Source organism: Zalophus californianus, chromosome 15 (assembly GCF_009762305.2).
Source record: "Zalophus californianus isolate mZalCal1 chromosome 15, mZalCal1.pri.v2, whole genome shotgun sequence".
Lineage (NCBI taxonomy): Eukaryota > Metazoa > Chordata > Mammalia > Carnivora > Otariidae > Zalophus > Zalophus californianus.
Genome location: NC_045609.1, coordinates 3,416,145 through 3,432,430, shown reverse-complemented (window position 1 = coordinate 3,432,430; position 16,286 = coordinate 3,416,145). Strand labels below are relative to the sequence as shown.

The following is a 16,286-nucleotide window of genomic DNA, read 5'->3' as shown; positions in this document are numbered from 1 at the left end:
GTGAGAGCCAAGCTGAGTCTAGACTCTTACGTCACAGAAACTACAAAAATGAGTATGTGTTGTCTTAAGACACTAAATTTGTGATGGTTTGTTACACGGTAATAGATAACTAACACACCACGTTAACCCCTGACTTGTCTCAAAGATCAGTGGTGGCATATAGTAACAGTAATTGATATCTGCTACGTTTGCTGCGTCTTCAACATCATAATTTCAAGTGATATTATATTTTTGTTTCTCTGATATTTAGGAACACACAGACAGACATGGGGATATACTCATATATGTTCTTATTAGAAAGTGATCCTCTTTTTAAAAATACAGAGATGAATAAACCACTTCTTAATAGTTTCTCCAATCCTCTTTTCCTTAAAGAGCAAACAGCCTGACACAGATTTGAAACGTCAGTGTTTCTGGTTATAAACTAGTACCAGTGGCTAACCAGCTGACAGCTCATCACTGCAGATCCACAGCAATTGACGAAATGAAGGATGTTCTCCTGTTGCCATTCGAACTGTGAAATGATTATATCATCGTTGCTGCTGCCTAAGACAGGAAAACCAGAATGGTTCATAAAGAAAAAGGACTATGCCTACTAGTCTTCTAAAGATATACTGAAGACATGAACTGATTGGGAATTGATTGTTCTGCTTCTATATGGCTGATGATCTCCTCCTTGGCTTAGTCTTTCCACAAACAACACCTATAAACTCTGGACTAAATGCAAAAAAACAAGGAATACCAGACACCCCTAGAGAGATAACCAAAGCAGACATACTCTGGGAGATCTCACACACTTGAAAGAAGAGACAACGTAGGTGAGTTTGCTGTTTTACAATAGCTAGTGCCTCAAGGAGCAGTCAAAATTCTGATAGAAAGTCCATCTGGCCTGAAGCATCAGGGGATAGATTTTTGGGACCACCAATGCTGATGGAAGGTGAGAGGTGGGCCTTAGAAAGAGAAAGCCAGGAAGGGAGAGAACAAATGTCACCTGTAAGCTGTGTTGGGGTCTGTTGGTGACCTCTAGAGCACAGAGGCAGACTAGAACAGGTGCACTAAGAAAGCATATAGAACTGAGCTTCGAGCTGCACCCGAGAGTTTTTAATGTAAGTCCGATGATGTTGTCTGGTACATTAAAAACAAACACATAGACAAATCTTCTCAGATGAATATAATAGAAGAGTCTCTCCCCAACATAACCTTCACAAGGTCCAGGAGGGAGTTCAGAACAACTGGACCCATGATGAACCAGGAAATGGGATCCCTTTTCAGAAAGAGAGAAAATCAGGGAAGACCAATGTTAGGACAAGCAGAGGAACTCTGTACTCAGAGATGTAAATAATGTGCTCAGTGCAGGCGAGACCACAGGAAAACTCAGCAAAGATAGGCGAACTCCAAAAATGTGGAACATTCAGACATGAGGGTTATACTAGCTGGGAAAAAAAAAAAAAAGACCACTGGATACACTTGTCATATTTCTATTTCTTGAGAAGGGAAATCTAGATGTGAGTGTGAAATTTCATGATTTTTAGATATTGGCTCAAAAATGATTTAAATTAATTTGTGGCCAAAAGCACCTGGGTGGCTCAGTTGGTTCAGTATGTGACTCTTGATTTCAGCTCAGGTTGTGATCTTAGGGCCCTGGGATTGCACCCCAATAAGGCTCTGTCTCAGTGGGGAGTCTCCTTGAGAGTCTCACTTTCGCTCTACCTCTGCCCCTCCTGCTCATTCTCTCTCTCTCTCTGTCTCTCTCTCTCAAGTAAATACATAACAATAAATTCTTTAAATTAATTTGTGGCCAAACAAAATGTCTGTGAGTGGAATGAAACTCGAGGTCATTAATTTGTGATTCCCACTAATGAATAATGCAGCATCAGTTGGAAAACAAACAAAAACAAACAAAAAAATCCTGAGATCTTTAAGTAGAACAGACCAATCTACACTTTTACCATTCCATACACTGTGGGACTCATTTGAAAGAAATCATAATTGTGGTTACAGATGCCAGAGATGGCCACATTTTCAGGTTAAATATGTTTGTCATCCCCACAGTTTTGATTTGAAAATAAGAAATTAGTAGATGAATATTATGGTGCTATTAATAGAAGCAGAGTTACTAGCAATTGAACGGTGACAGGTACAAACATCAGTAGGTAACTGAGGTTTACATTAAATTTCCATGATGGCTAAAGATGGGTTCACTCTGTAAGGATGTGGCTGGGTTCATGCTTTCTCCCCTCCGCCCCATAAGCTCCAAGTTAAGTGCTCTCATGGTGTCTTAGTCTTTCGCCTCATTGAATTACGTCCATGCCCAGAGAATGTCTTTATTTATTCCACAGTAGTGCTAGCTTGCTAGAGTACATCTTTCTTTTTCTGCAATTTGGACACTGCATGTGGCCAGTTGGCTTATCCAATCTATAGGCAGTAAAGGTACATATTGTGTTTCGTGCCAAGTCCACAAGTCCCTGAAAGGGGGAAGCCTTCAGAAGGAATTCCTGCACAGGTGACAAGGATAAGCTTCTGGAGGCACATGTCTTAGGGGAAAAGACACATAAAACAAACAAAAATACCTCCAAATCTTCCTGAGGCTGTGCTACATCTAGGGGGCTTTTCTTCTTCCTTTTCATTTTTGTTCCCCGCAGGTTTTGAAACTTTTACCAACAGTACTGTTTTGTTAGAACACGGCGGAGAAAAAGTGGAGTCCGTGTCCTCTAGAAAGAGTCCTGAGTCTGCGGCTCAGAAGCCCGCGCACACCAGCCGGCTACGCCCATGAGCCCGCTTCTCTCCCACCCACGAACTGACCCGCCAGAAGATGAGAACGTTTACAATTCACTTAGTTCTCACACTACATGTGTGAGGTAGGTCCTATTGGCCATTCTCAGTCTCTGCGAGCTCAATGTTTTTGTTTCTTTGTTTAAAGCTTATGTAACAAATACATAAATTAAAAATAGAAACATAATATTAACTTCACCACTTTCTATTTTCCTAACATTAAACATAAAGAAGAAGCATTTGTTTAGAAAATTCACTTAAGAAGTGATTTTTTTAAACGATGCTTTGGGGAACCCATGGCACCCTGAGAAGCGTTCTGGGGGGAAGAGGAAGGGAAAGGTGGCAGGCAGGGATTCTCACTTGGGCTGCAACAAAACCATTCTGATCTTATCAATGTGATAGATAATATAACATACTGGAAGAAATAATTTCACAGCCTAAAAACAGTGTAGAAATTCAATGGTCTAATTAGAAATAAATAATCTAAAAAAAAAAAAAAGCGGGGCACCTGGGTGGCTCAGCTCGTTAAGCATCAGCCTTTAGCTCAGGTCATGATCCCAGGGTCCTAGAATCAAGTCCCACATCAGGCTCTCTGCTCAGCGGGGAGTTTGCTTCTCCCCTGTCGCTGAGACTTCCCCCTACTCATGCTCCTTCTCTCTCTCAAATAAAAAACAAAATCTTAAAAAAAGAAGGCCACAGCTAAAGGTTTGTTCTCTTCTCTATCTTGGGCTTCACTGGTAGACATTGGCAGTGTGCTATTACTTGGCACGATCCGTAATGCATATGTATCATACTGGTTACACCATCTCCGATGATTTATTTAGAATGTTTAAGAGTGTGCAAGCACAATGGAAATGTAGTGAAAATGGCATATGGTACCTATAAATAATTTTAGGTTTGTACCTACAAAACCCACCAAAAAGTTTTTAAAAGTGGTTTTTAAAAGTATAACACAACTAGATAAGAGAGAGTAATTTTGAGATATTTTTTAACAGCAGAATGACGACTAACATAGTTCAAGGAGCTAAATAATAGAATAATATAGTAAGGATCAGCAGGAGTAAGCACTATTTTTATTCCTCATAGTGATGTCACATTGCACATAGGTACTGACATACCGGATCATTAGGATTATATTGGATAACATATTCTATCTGTCCATTTGGTCCATCATCTATGTCTGTAGCTCCATTGTCTCCTGAAAATCCTGTAAATATCGTGGTGCCAACTGGAGTGAGCTGAAAATAAAATAAAATAAAAACTGTCAATCCTCATTCCATCAACAGCACACCAGAAGTGTTCTAGCACAAGCCCAGGCTTCTGTTACACAAAGGAGAGCGGGCGGCTGCCCAGGGCCACGGATCTGACATGTTTCTAAAGAATACTTGCAAAACTTCTGTAGGAGTTCTTGTAAAGTCTCGATATTTCCAACATCTTGGTCCTTGCTTTGGGTAAGAAATAGAAGGCCCTAATTCAGTGTGAAGCACATTTGGACCAATTCATGACCATTAGCATCTTAGCCCCTGTGGAGAGAATGCATCTGTTGTTCTTCCTTAAAAAAACAAAACAAAACAAAACAAAAAAACCCTTGATGCATTAGGTTATCGACAAGCTAGAATTTAAAATGTATGAGGAAGTTAGCATCTTTATTTTAAAATCAAACACCATTTCGGAGAGATCAATGACATGATGTGCCAGTGGAAGTCGGAGGAAGAGACGGAGACAGCGGTGCCCTGTGTATCAGAGGACGGAGAGAGCTGGGAGTTTCCGCACTTGCAGAAGGCTATTGAGTGGCGGATGTTGGCAAGCTGGCCAGATCTTTCCCTTTGGGATTCAAACAACAAAACTTAATAAGGCACACGAGACATGATTTGGCATTTGGCCTGCGCATTTAGCTTTATTCATTGTTGCTCTCCACCAGAGAATCACTGTTATTTTCTCTGACCCGTAGGTCATTCCCTGCACAGTGTCTTCCTACAACCAGAGCCTCCAGTCCTCAAGCTGTAGCTGGAAAACTCTTCATTAGTTACATTTCCATTTAATTAGTATCACCTTCTCCTAAACCAACCCCGACAAAGCATTCTCTACCCCACAACAGAAGAAGGTGTCCTTTTTGTTGTGCTTACATTTTATACCTTTCTTCCTTAATCACTGCACTGAAATCATGAATAAATAAATTGTGTCAATAAACACAACCTCTCTGCCTCTATAGAGCAGAGGCTTTTCGTTTTTTTTTTTTTATTTTCAGAGTTATGTTTTGTTAATTTTTAAATGGGATTCTTTCATGGAGAAATAGTTTCAGAGATTGAAAAAGAAAAGGGTTTGTCTCATTTATTCCTGTTTTTAGTGGGTATAAATCCAAATCTCTACAGGGATCCACCACATAAGGAGTAAATGAGTGAAGCAAGCCTGATGTGCTTGGGGGCAAACTGAGAAGCACATATATCCTATGAAGCAAATTCTTGCCATCATGGACTATAGTCTTCTAATATTCTAATTTTACAAGAAACATCTTGGTTCTAAGGATGGCCATAGATTTTAGAGAATTAAACTATGAGCTAAATGGGCCAAACAAAATATATGCAGGAGGCATGGCAACCACAGTACTTTGCAACTTCTGATCTAGAAAAAAAAATACAATTATGATGAAAGAAACAAGCCATCAATACAAAGTAGTGGGTATTTACAAAGTCAGCCTTCCTGGTGGGTAGGTCTAAAGGGCAAACTTTGACTTCCAGCTGGTCAAAAAGAACACAAAGAAGAGAGAGGAGATGGTCTCGACAGCACATACATGAACACCAGGACACCATGGACTGGGGCCCTGGGTGAGAACATGAAAGACTGCTAAGACCTCTATGTTGACAATCTTCTATTCTTTAAAATGTAATCCCAGTCCCCAAAGATGTGCTTTCTTACAAAAAAAATCATCTATTCTTATGTAGCTTGCTTTGATTTTTAAATTATGAAATTTTAAAATTCAATGATGATTTATTTCCAGATAACTAAAAAAACAAAGTATTTTTTGTGGTAAGAATGCCAAAGCTAGATCCCCTTTTATTCCGATCTCCTTTCATCAAGGCTCTTGGAAACAGGGGTTATCATAGTGAAGTCAAACTCTAAGCTTATTTAAAAATTAGGAAATACTGTTTAAAAAGGAAGTAGCAATGGAAACAAAGGAACTGCTTCAAAATGTATACAATGGATTTCCTAAGCACATGATTATCACCTATCCATCACCTTACAAATGATTTCAAAGTATCCTCTGTCTCCTGTGTGAAAATAAAATTGTTGGTAACCTTAAGACAAAACAAAACAAAAAACCCACAAAGTATTTTTTTTTTTTTTAAATAGGCTCCACAACCAGCATGGAGCCCAGTGCAGACCTTGAACTCACAACCCTCAGATCAAGACCTGAGATGAGACCAAGAGTCCGACGCTTAACAGACTGAGTCCCCCAGGTAACCCCCCAGGAAGTATTTTTTAAAAATCTTTGTTACCAAAGTAATAATAACTGGGCTGCAGGATTAATTTAAAAAGTCAGAAAGAATCAAAACAAAGACAAAATGAAACAGAAAAACGTGAACAGTAGGTGTGGGCAGATTTTGAAAACAGTGTGTCTTGTCTCTCCATCTACTCACAGAGGCAGCATATCTTACTGGACTCCATGCGTTGTGGGGAGAGATCCTGAAGTTCCAAAGCCAAGGGCACAGCACGGGTATTAAGGGGAAGTAGAGGAAGTTGGAAGAGCTGAGAGCACACGCAGGTGTCTGGAGATGCTCAGACAATGAGTGGGCTGGACGCCCGGGAGCAAGTGAAGAGCAGAAAGTGTGCTGACAAGAATCACAACGTTCCCTATGTAATCAATTCTGCCAGTCCCTTTAATGGGCACCTAAAAGGACAAGATGCTATAACAAAGATTATTTTTAATATCAACTCACTATTACTAAAACCAATTTTTTTCTTTCTTAACAAGCTTTTAGTTTTGTTTTGTTTTGCTTTTTTAATTGAAGGAAGGCAAAGTTTCAACACAAGCCGTCATGCATCACCTGTATATTATGAAACACTGGGGCTTACATAATTTAGAAGTAAAACAAACAAGGGAAAACCTTATGAGTCTCTCACTTGATCATGTAATCATCTGTGTAACATTCAACTGCAGCATTAATATCCAGTGACATTATTTTCTGTTGGAAATTTTAAATTATGTAGACAGGTGGTCACTTTTCTACATGCTGCTTTAATAATATAAATTCAATTTGATTAGATGTAAAGTTTGAAGTATTATTTATATATGTAGAGGGAAAAAAAACTAATCTCGCCTTTGAGTCTTAAAATCCAAGATGCAAATGAAACCTCCCAGATGACTTGGGTAAGTAATAAAATGGCAGTTGTTATCAGAAAAGAACTATTTTTAGAGTAAGGAGCAAGATGGCGGAGGAGTAGGAGACCTAGATTTCGTCTGGTCTCAGGAATTCAGCTGAATAGGGATCAAACCATTCTGAACACCTACGAACTCAACAGGAGACCGAAGAGGAGAGTAGCAACAACTCTCTGAACAGAGAAGCGACCACTTACTGGAAGGTAGGACATGCGGAGAAGTGAATCCGAGGCGATATTCGGGAGGATAGACGGCGGGGAGGGGGCCTCCGTCGGCCGCTTCTGGCAAGTGCTAGAGCCGCGGAGCACAAAATCGGACCTTCTAGAAGTCGGCTCCGCGGAGGGACGTCGCTCCAGTGGCTAAGCGGGGGGTGGAACCCTCGCGGGACAGTGGGGTTTCAGGACCCTCGGGGTCACAGAAAGACCGGGGGAGCCTGAGTGCGGCAGAGCTCCCAGGGATCGGAGCGGGGAAGCCGGCTGCAGAGACGGAGCCGAGGCGCGGGCTCCCAGCTCGGGGTGGCCATAAACTGTGATCCGCGGCCCAGTCGGGGCACGGCTCCTCCAGCAGGGACCCAACAAGCGGCAGAGCCGGGGAGACTCCCCTTCCTTCCCGGGGAGGAGCGGCGCGGGAGCGCACCGCAGGGATCTGCTGGGTTTGGAGACTCCACACGGGGTCGGGTGCCAGAGATAGAAACGCTCGGTCACAGGCCGGGTGAGCACGGAGTGCGGCCGGAGACCGGGGACACGGGAGTGACTGCTTTTCTCTGGGGGCGCACTGAGGAGTGGGGCCCCGAGTTCTCGGCTCCTCCGGGTGGAGATTGGGAGGCCACCATTTTCGCCCTCGTCCTCCAAAGCTGCACCGAGAGCTTGCAGGGAACAAAAGCTCCTGAGAGCAAACCCGAGCAGCTTGCTTAGCCCGGACCGACAAGGGCGGGGCAATTCCTCCTCCGGCAAAGACATTTGGGAACCACGGCAACAGGCCCCGCCCCCAGAAGATCAGCAGGAACAGCCAGCAAGCCAAGACCAAGTTGATCGATCAAGGAGAACGGGAGAACTCCAGCACTAGGGGAATACTGCACATAGATTCATGGCATTTTTTTTTTTTTACCATAATTCATTATTTCATCAAAGTTAATTTTTGTTGACTGTTTTTTTATTATTTTTCTTTTTCCCTTTTTCAACCAACATCTTATCAATCCCTTTTAAAAAAAAAAACATTTTTTATTTTTCATTTTTAGAGTCATATCTTATCCCTTCATAGTAGTTACCCTTATTTTTGGCATATATATATAAGTTGTTCTCTCTTTAAAATTTTGAGATACAGTTTCTTCTAACAGATCAAAATATACCCTAAATCACTAGTGTATGGCTTTGTTCTAGTCTCCTGCCTGATCACATTCTCTCCCTTTTTCCTTTTTTTTTTCTTTCTTAAATCTTCTTTCCTTTTTCAAACAACTTATCTTACCAAGTCCTTTTATAAAATCTTTTATAATTTTCATCTTTACAGCCATCTTCCATCCCTTCATTGCATCAACCCCTATTTTGTATATATATGTCTTTCTTCCTTTAAAATTTTAGGAGGCACTTTTTTCTAACAGACCAAAATACGCCCAAAATCTAGTGTGTGGCACTAATCTATGCACTAGCCTGATCATATTTGATCATATTCTGCTTTTATTGTATTGTTTTGTTTTTGTTTTTATCCTTTTTTTTTCTTTTTTTTTTTTCTCTTTCTTTTTTCTTTCTTTCCCTTTCTTTTCCCCTGGTTTCAGGTCTTTTCTGATTTGTATACAGTATATTTGCTGGGGACGTTGTAAACCTGTTAGCATTTTGTTCTCTCATTCATCTATTCTCCTCTGGACAAAATGACAAGACGAAAGAAATCACCTCAGCAAAAAGAACAAGAGGTAGTACCGTCAGCCAGGGAACTACTCAATACGGATATTAGTACGATGTCGGACCTAGAGTTCAGAATCATGACTTTAAAGATACTAGCTGGGCTTGAAAAAAGCATGGAAGTTATTAGAGAAACCCTTTCTGGAGAAATAAAAGAACTAAAATCTAAACAAGTCGAAATCAAAAAGGCTATTGATGAGGTGCAATCAAAAATGGGGGCACTAAATGCTAGGATAAATGAGGCAGAAGAGAGAATCAGCGATATAGAAGACCAAATGATGGAAAATAAAGAGGCTGAGAAAAAGAGAGAGAAACAACTACAGGATCACGAGGGCAGAATTCGAGAGATAAGTAATACAATAAGACGAAACAACATTAGAATAATTGGGATCCCAGAAGAAGAGAGAGAGAGAGGGGCAGAAGGTATACTGGAGCAAATTATAGCAGAGAACTTCCCTAATGTGAGGAAGGAAACAGGCATCAAAATCCAGGAGGCACAGAGAACCCCTCTCAAAATCAATAATAATAGGTCAACACCCTGACATCTAATAGTAAAACTTACGAGTCTCAGAGACAAAGAGAAAATCCTGAAAGCAGCTCGGGAGAAGAGATATGTAACCTACAATGGGAGAAACATTAGATTGGCAACAGACCTATCCACAGAGACCTGGCAGGCCAGAAAGGACTGGCAAGATATCTTCAGAGCACTAAACGAGAAAAATATGCAGCCAAGAATACTATATCCAGCTAGGCTATCATTGAAAATAGAAGGAGAGATAAAAAGCTTCCAGAACAAACAAAAACTAAAGGAATTTGCAAACACGAAACCAGCCCTCCAAGAAATATTGAAAGGGGTCCTCTAAGCAAAGAGAGAACCTAAAAGCAGCAAAGAGCAGAAACGAACACAGACAACAGACAGTTAACAGTCACCTTACAGGTAATACAATGGCACTAAATTCATACCTTTCAATAGTTACCCTGAATGGAAATGGGCTAAATGCCCCAATCAAAAGACACAGGCTATCAGATTGGATTAAAAAACAAGACCCATCAATATGCTGTCTGCAAGAGACTCATTTTAGACCCAAAGACACCCCCAGATTGAAAGTGAGGGGGTGGAAAACCATTTACCATGCTAATGGACACCAAAAGAAAGCTGGGGTGCCAATCCTTATATCAGACAAACTAGATTTTAAAACAAAGACTGTAATAAGAGAACAGGAAGGACACTATATCCTACTTAAAGGGTCTATCCAACAAGAAGATCTAACAATTGTAAATATCTATGCTCCTAACGTGGGAGCAGCCAATTATATAAGGCAATTAATAACAAAAGCAAAGAAACACATTGACAACAATACAATAATAGTGGGGGACTTTAACACCCCCCTGACTGAAATGGACAGATCATCTAAGCAAAAGATCAACAAGGAAATAAAGACTTTAAATGACACACTGGACCAAATGGACTTCACAGACATATTCAGAACATTCCATCCCAAAGCAACGGAATACACATTCTTCTCTAGTGCCCATGGAACATTCTCCAGAATTGATCACATCCTAGGTCACAAATCAGGTCTCAGTCGGTACCAAAAGATTGGGATCATTCCCTGCATATTTTCAGACCACAATGCTTTGAAACCAGAACTCAACCACAAGAGGAAAGTCGGAAAGAACTCAAATACATGGAGGCTAAAGAGCATCCTACTAAAGAATGAATGGGTCAACCAAGAAATTAAAGAAGAATTAAAAAAATTCATGGAAACCAATGAAAATGAAAACACAACTCTTCAAAATCTTTGGGATACAGCAAAGGCAGTCCTGAGAGGAAAGTATATAGCAATACAAGCCTTTCTCAAGTAACAAGAAAGGTCTCAAATACACAACCTAACCCTACACCTAAAGGAGCTGGAGAAAGAACAGCAAATAAAGCCTAAACCCAGCAGGAGAAGAGAAATCATAAAGATCAGAGCAGAAATCAATGAACTAGAAACCAAAAGAACAGTAGAACAGATCCACGAAACTAGGAGCTGTTTCTTTGAAAGAATTAACAAGATGGATAAACCCCTGGCCAGAGTGATCAAAAAGAAAAGAGAAATGACCCAAATCAACAAAATCATGAATGAAAGAGGAGAGATCACAACCAACACCAAGGAAATACAAACAATTATAAGAACATATTATGAGCAACTCTATGCCAGCAAATTAGATAACCTGGAAGAAATGGGTGCATTCCTAGAGATGTATCAACTACCAAAATTGAACCAGGAAGAAATAGAAAACCTGAACAGACCTATAACCACTAAGGAAATTGAAACAGTCATCAAAAATCTCCCAAGAAACAAAAGCCCAGGGCCAGATGGCTTCCCAGGGGAATTCTATCAGACATTTCAAGAAGAATTAATACCTATTCTCCTGAAACTGTTCCAAAAAATAGAAATGGAAGGGAAACTTCCAAACTCATTTTATGAGGCCAGCATTACCTTGATCCCAAAACCAGACAAAGACCCCATCAAAAAAGAGAATTACAGACCAATATCCTTGATGAACATGGATGCAAAAATTCTCACCAAAATACTAGCCAATAGGATCCAACAGTACATTAAAAGGATTATTCACCATGACCAAGTGGGATTTATTCCTGGGCTGCAAGGCTGGTTGAACATCCGCAAATCAATCAACGTGATACAATACGTTAACAAAAGAAAGAACAAGAATCATATGATCCTCTCAATAGATGCAGAAAAAGCATTTGACAAAGTACAACATCCTTTCTTAATCAAAACTCTTCAGAGTATAGGGATAGAGGGTCCATACCTCAATATCATAAAAGCCATCTATGAAAAACCTACAGCGAATATCATTCTCAATGGGGAAAGGCTGAGAGCTTTTCCCCTAAGGTCAGGAACGCGGCAGGGATGTCCACTCTCACCACTGCTATTCAACATAGTATTAGAAGTCCTAGCCACAGCAATCAGACAACAAAAAGAAATCAAAGGCATCCAAATCGGCAGAGAGGAAGTCAAACTCTCACTCTTTGCAGATGATATAATCCTGTATGTGGAAAACCCAAAAGACTCCACCCCAAAACTGCTAGAACTCATACAGGAATTCAGTAAAGTAGCAGGATATAAAATCAATGCACAGAAATCAGTGGCATTCCTATACACCAACAACAAGACAGAAGAGAGACAAATCAAGGAGTCTATCCCATTTACAATTGCACCCAAAACCATTAGATACCTAGGAATAAATCTAACCAAAGAGGCAAAGGATTTGTACTCAGAAAACTATAAAATACTCATGAAAGAAATTGAAGAAGACACAAAGAAATGGAAAAACGTTCCATGCTCATGGATTGGGAGAATCAACATTGTGAAGATGTCAGTGCTACCTAGAGCAATCTACACATTCAGTGCAATCCCCATCAAAATGCCATCCACTTTTTTCAAAGAAATGGAACAAATAATCCTAAAATTTGTATGGAAGCAGAAGAGACCCAGAATAGCCAGAGGAATACTGAAAAAGAAAAGCAAAGCTGGCGGCATCACAATTCCGGACTTCCAGCTCTATTACAAAGCTGTCATCATCAAGACAGTATGGTACTGGCACAAAAACAGACACATAGATCAAGGGAACAGAATCAAGAGCCCAGAAATGGACCCTCAACTCTATGGTCAACTTATTTTTGACAAAGCAGGAAAGAATGTCCAATGGCAAAAAGACAGTCTCTTCAACAAATGGTGTTGGGAAAATTGGACAGCCACATGCAGAAGAATGAAACTGGACCATTTCCTTACACCACACACAAAAATAGACTCCAAATGGTTGAAAGACCTAAACGTGAGACAGGAGTCCATCCAAATCCTAAAGGAGATCACAGGTAGCAACCTTTTCGACCTCAGCCGCAGCAACTTCTTCCTAGAAACATCGCCAAAGGCACGGGAAGCCAGGGCAAAAATGAACTATTGGGATTTCATCAAGATAAAAAGCTTTTGCACAGCAAAAGAAACAGTCCACAAAACAAAAGACAACCGACAGAATGGGAGAAAATATTTGCAAATGACATATCAGATAAAGGGCTAGTATCCAAAATCTATAAAGAACTTATCAAGCTCAACACCCAAAGAACAAATAATCCAATCAAGAAATGGGCAGAAGACATGAACAGACATTTCTCCAAAGAAGACATCCAAATGGCCAACAGGCACATGAAAAAGTGCTCAACATCGCTCGGCATCAGGGAAATCCAAATCAAAACCTCAATGAGATACCACCTCACACCAGTCAGAATGGCTAAAATGAACAAGTCAGGGAACGACAGATGTTGGCGGGGATGTGGAGAAAGGGGAACCCTCCTACACTGTTGGTGGGAATGCAAGCTGGTGCAACCACTCTGGAAAACAGTATGGAGGTTCCTCAAACAGTTGAAATTAGAGCTACCGTTCGATCCAGCAATTGCACTACTGGGTATTTACCCCAAAGATACAAATGTAGGGATCCGAAGGGGTACGTGCACCCCAATGTTTATAGCAGCAATGTCCACAATAGCCAAACTGTGGAAAGAGCCAAGATGCCCATCGACAGATGAATGGATAAAGAAGAGGTGGTATATATACACAATGGAATATTATGCAGCCACCAAAAGGAATGAGATCTTGCCATTTGCAACGACGTGGATGGAACTGGAGGGTGTTATGCTGAGTGAAATAAGTCAATCAGAGAAAGACATGTATCACATGACCTTACTGATATGAGGAATTCTTAATCTCAGGAAACAAACTGAGTGTTACTGGAGTGGTTGTGGGTGGGAGGGATGGGGTGGCTGGGTGATAGACATTGGGGAGGGTATGTGCTATGGTGAGCACTGTGAATTGTGCAAGACTGTTGAATCACAGATCTGTACTTCTGAAACAAATAACGCAACATATTTTAAGAAAAAAGAAAAATAAGAAGAGAACAGGAGAGGAATAAAAGGGGAGTATGTCAGAGGGAGAGACGAACCATGAGAGATGATGGACTCTGAAAAACACACTGAGGGTTCTAGAGGGGAGGGGGTGGGGGATGGGTTAGCCTGGTGATGGGTATTAAGGAGGGCACGTTCTGCATGGAGCACTGGGTGTTATTAACAAACAATGAATCATGGAACACTACATCAAAAACTAATAATGTAGTACATGGTGATTAACATAACAATAAAAAAATTAAAAAAAAAGAAAAGAACTGTTTTTAGTCAAGGTGAAAATAAAGCATAATATTCTCTAAATCTCACAACTTTCCATGTTTCCCAGTCTTATTCGAGATTAAGTTTCTAAAAAATAAATATTACATGACAGTATTTGTTTGGAAGAGATGATTTGAAGGATTTTACTTCTCCCTATGTGACATTTGCAAATCCAAAGACATATTTGCAAATTCAAAGACCGTAACCAAGAAAAAGTTCTGTTTTTCTCCAGCCTTCCAAATGTTTTTGAAACTCATAAAAGGCAACCTAAAAGTGCTATGCTATCTTAATATATTATCATCAATTAATATTTTTCCTCTTCATCACTGACATCTTTCTTTTATATTTAAAAATCATATTTATAAAGATATATAATTTTTAATATCTGGTCATTTAAAACAAACTCTACAGTATATTTTTGGTTGCCCTTATAAAAATGCACTTAATGACAAAGTCCAACGAAGACTGTTGTTGGATTACACCTAATAGGACCTATTATGCATTTGTTCATGGTTGCAATTTGAGGTTAATCCAAAAAATATTTCACTTTCAATCACTCTTATTTTAGGATTTAACCTTATTTTTTGGATGCCACACATAATTGTCCCCAATAGAATATATGTGCCCATACACATTTTTATTATTCCTTGAAATTACAAGTAGAAATATGATTCTTCAGTCAATTCTATTAGTTTATATCTTTGAATGGAAAATAAAGGAGAAACAATTGCCTCACTATGGAAAAAGAATCAATCTTACCATTTCTGTAATGATATCATATTAAAGGTCATGAATGATCTCTAAATAGGATTTTAAGCTCTTTTTTAAGAAGAGAATTTAGGTCCTTGAAAATTAAATGGAAAGCATTATTATAACAGCAGATTTCAGCATTGTATTTCATTTGTGTGCTGCATCTCTTTACAATTTCACTAACAATTAAAGATTTTTACTCCAACTTTGAAAGGTGGTATTTAGTTGTTGTCAGCAAAGGACTCAGGAAATATGCCTCATTATTAGTTCAGCATCTGCATAAATGAGTGAGTTCTGCTCCATAGTTGTATGTTTAGACCAAATGTCTTAGCACACACTGCTCCTACTCGTTTCCACTACTAGAAGAAGGAAACATTCCCCATGCAGATGTACATAGGCAAAATGTAGCACTAACCTGGGTGAGCAATTGGGCTGCACACACTTATCTGTGATCTACAGCTCACATGGTTGACCCGTTCAGACACAGGCTAGGGTTAGGGATGTTTAAAGCTAATATACGAGAAATAGCTAAGAAAAAAGAAGATAAAGCATTTTATCTTTATATGGATGATCTGGAGAGACCAAAAAGGTCCCAGTGAAATGGACTACGCTAGATGCAAACAAGCAAAAGGGAGTTGAAACATGCAAAATGGTGTTAAAAAATATATTTCATTCATTTTCACTATATGTATACCCAACAGAAGTACACAACTATGCATGTACATATGCATGCATGCCCACACACACATGCACTGCACAAATATAAATAAACATATCACCATGACTTATTCTCAGTAGAGGAGGTGGTGAACACTGGCGCTATGTGAATTTCTCAATATGATGTAGAGGTTGAAACATGAGAGTCAGGCTGTTTATTACAAAGCTGTGTTGCCCTATAGATTATTATTCACAGTTTTCAGGCACATCTGCCATGCAGATGGCCATGTTCTGTGTTCTTTAACATTTCAACAAGACTCAGAAATATAAATTTGGTTTTCTGAAGGGCATTCTAATTCACAGGACGATTATCAGCATGGGCAGCTGCCTGAGGGTGTCACTTACTTATTTAGTTCATGTCTCTTTCCACAAATGATTTTATACAGCTATTGGGAAATACAGAAAATGCATAGATAGATGCAAATGGAAAAGTTAAAGAAAATCAAAGCAAGAAAATTCAGTATTTCAAGAAGATGCAGAAGATAAATTAGAATGTGAATGCAAAAAATGAACAGGTCTTAGTCAACTGTCTGTGTATCCTGTGATC

At 39.7% G+C, this 16,286-nt stretch overlaps 1 protein-coding gene across 1 annotated transcript in view; it reads right to left on the bottom strand.

The window, feature by feature from the left end:
* The window catches only part of PCDH15 (protocadherin related 15), a 1,343,394-nt gene that overhangs the window by 490,643 nt on the left and 836,465 nt on the right, over nucleotides 1-16,286 (bottom strand). Inside the window, exon 8 of the mRNA XM_035724230.1 lies at nucleotides 3,891-4,010. Coding sequence (XP_035580123.1) covers nucleotides 3,891-4,010 — 120 coding nt within the window. The remainder of the gene's footprint in view (nucleotides 1-3,890; nucleotides 4,011-16,286) is intronic.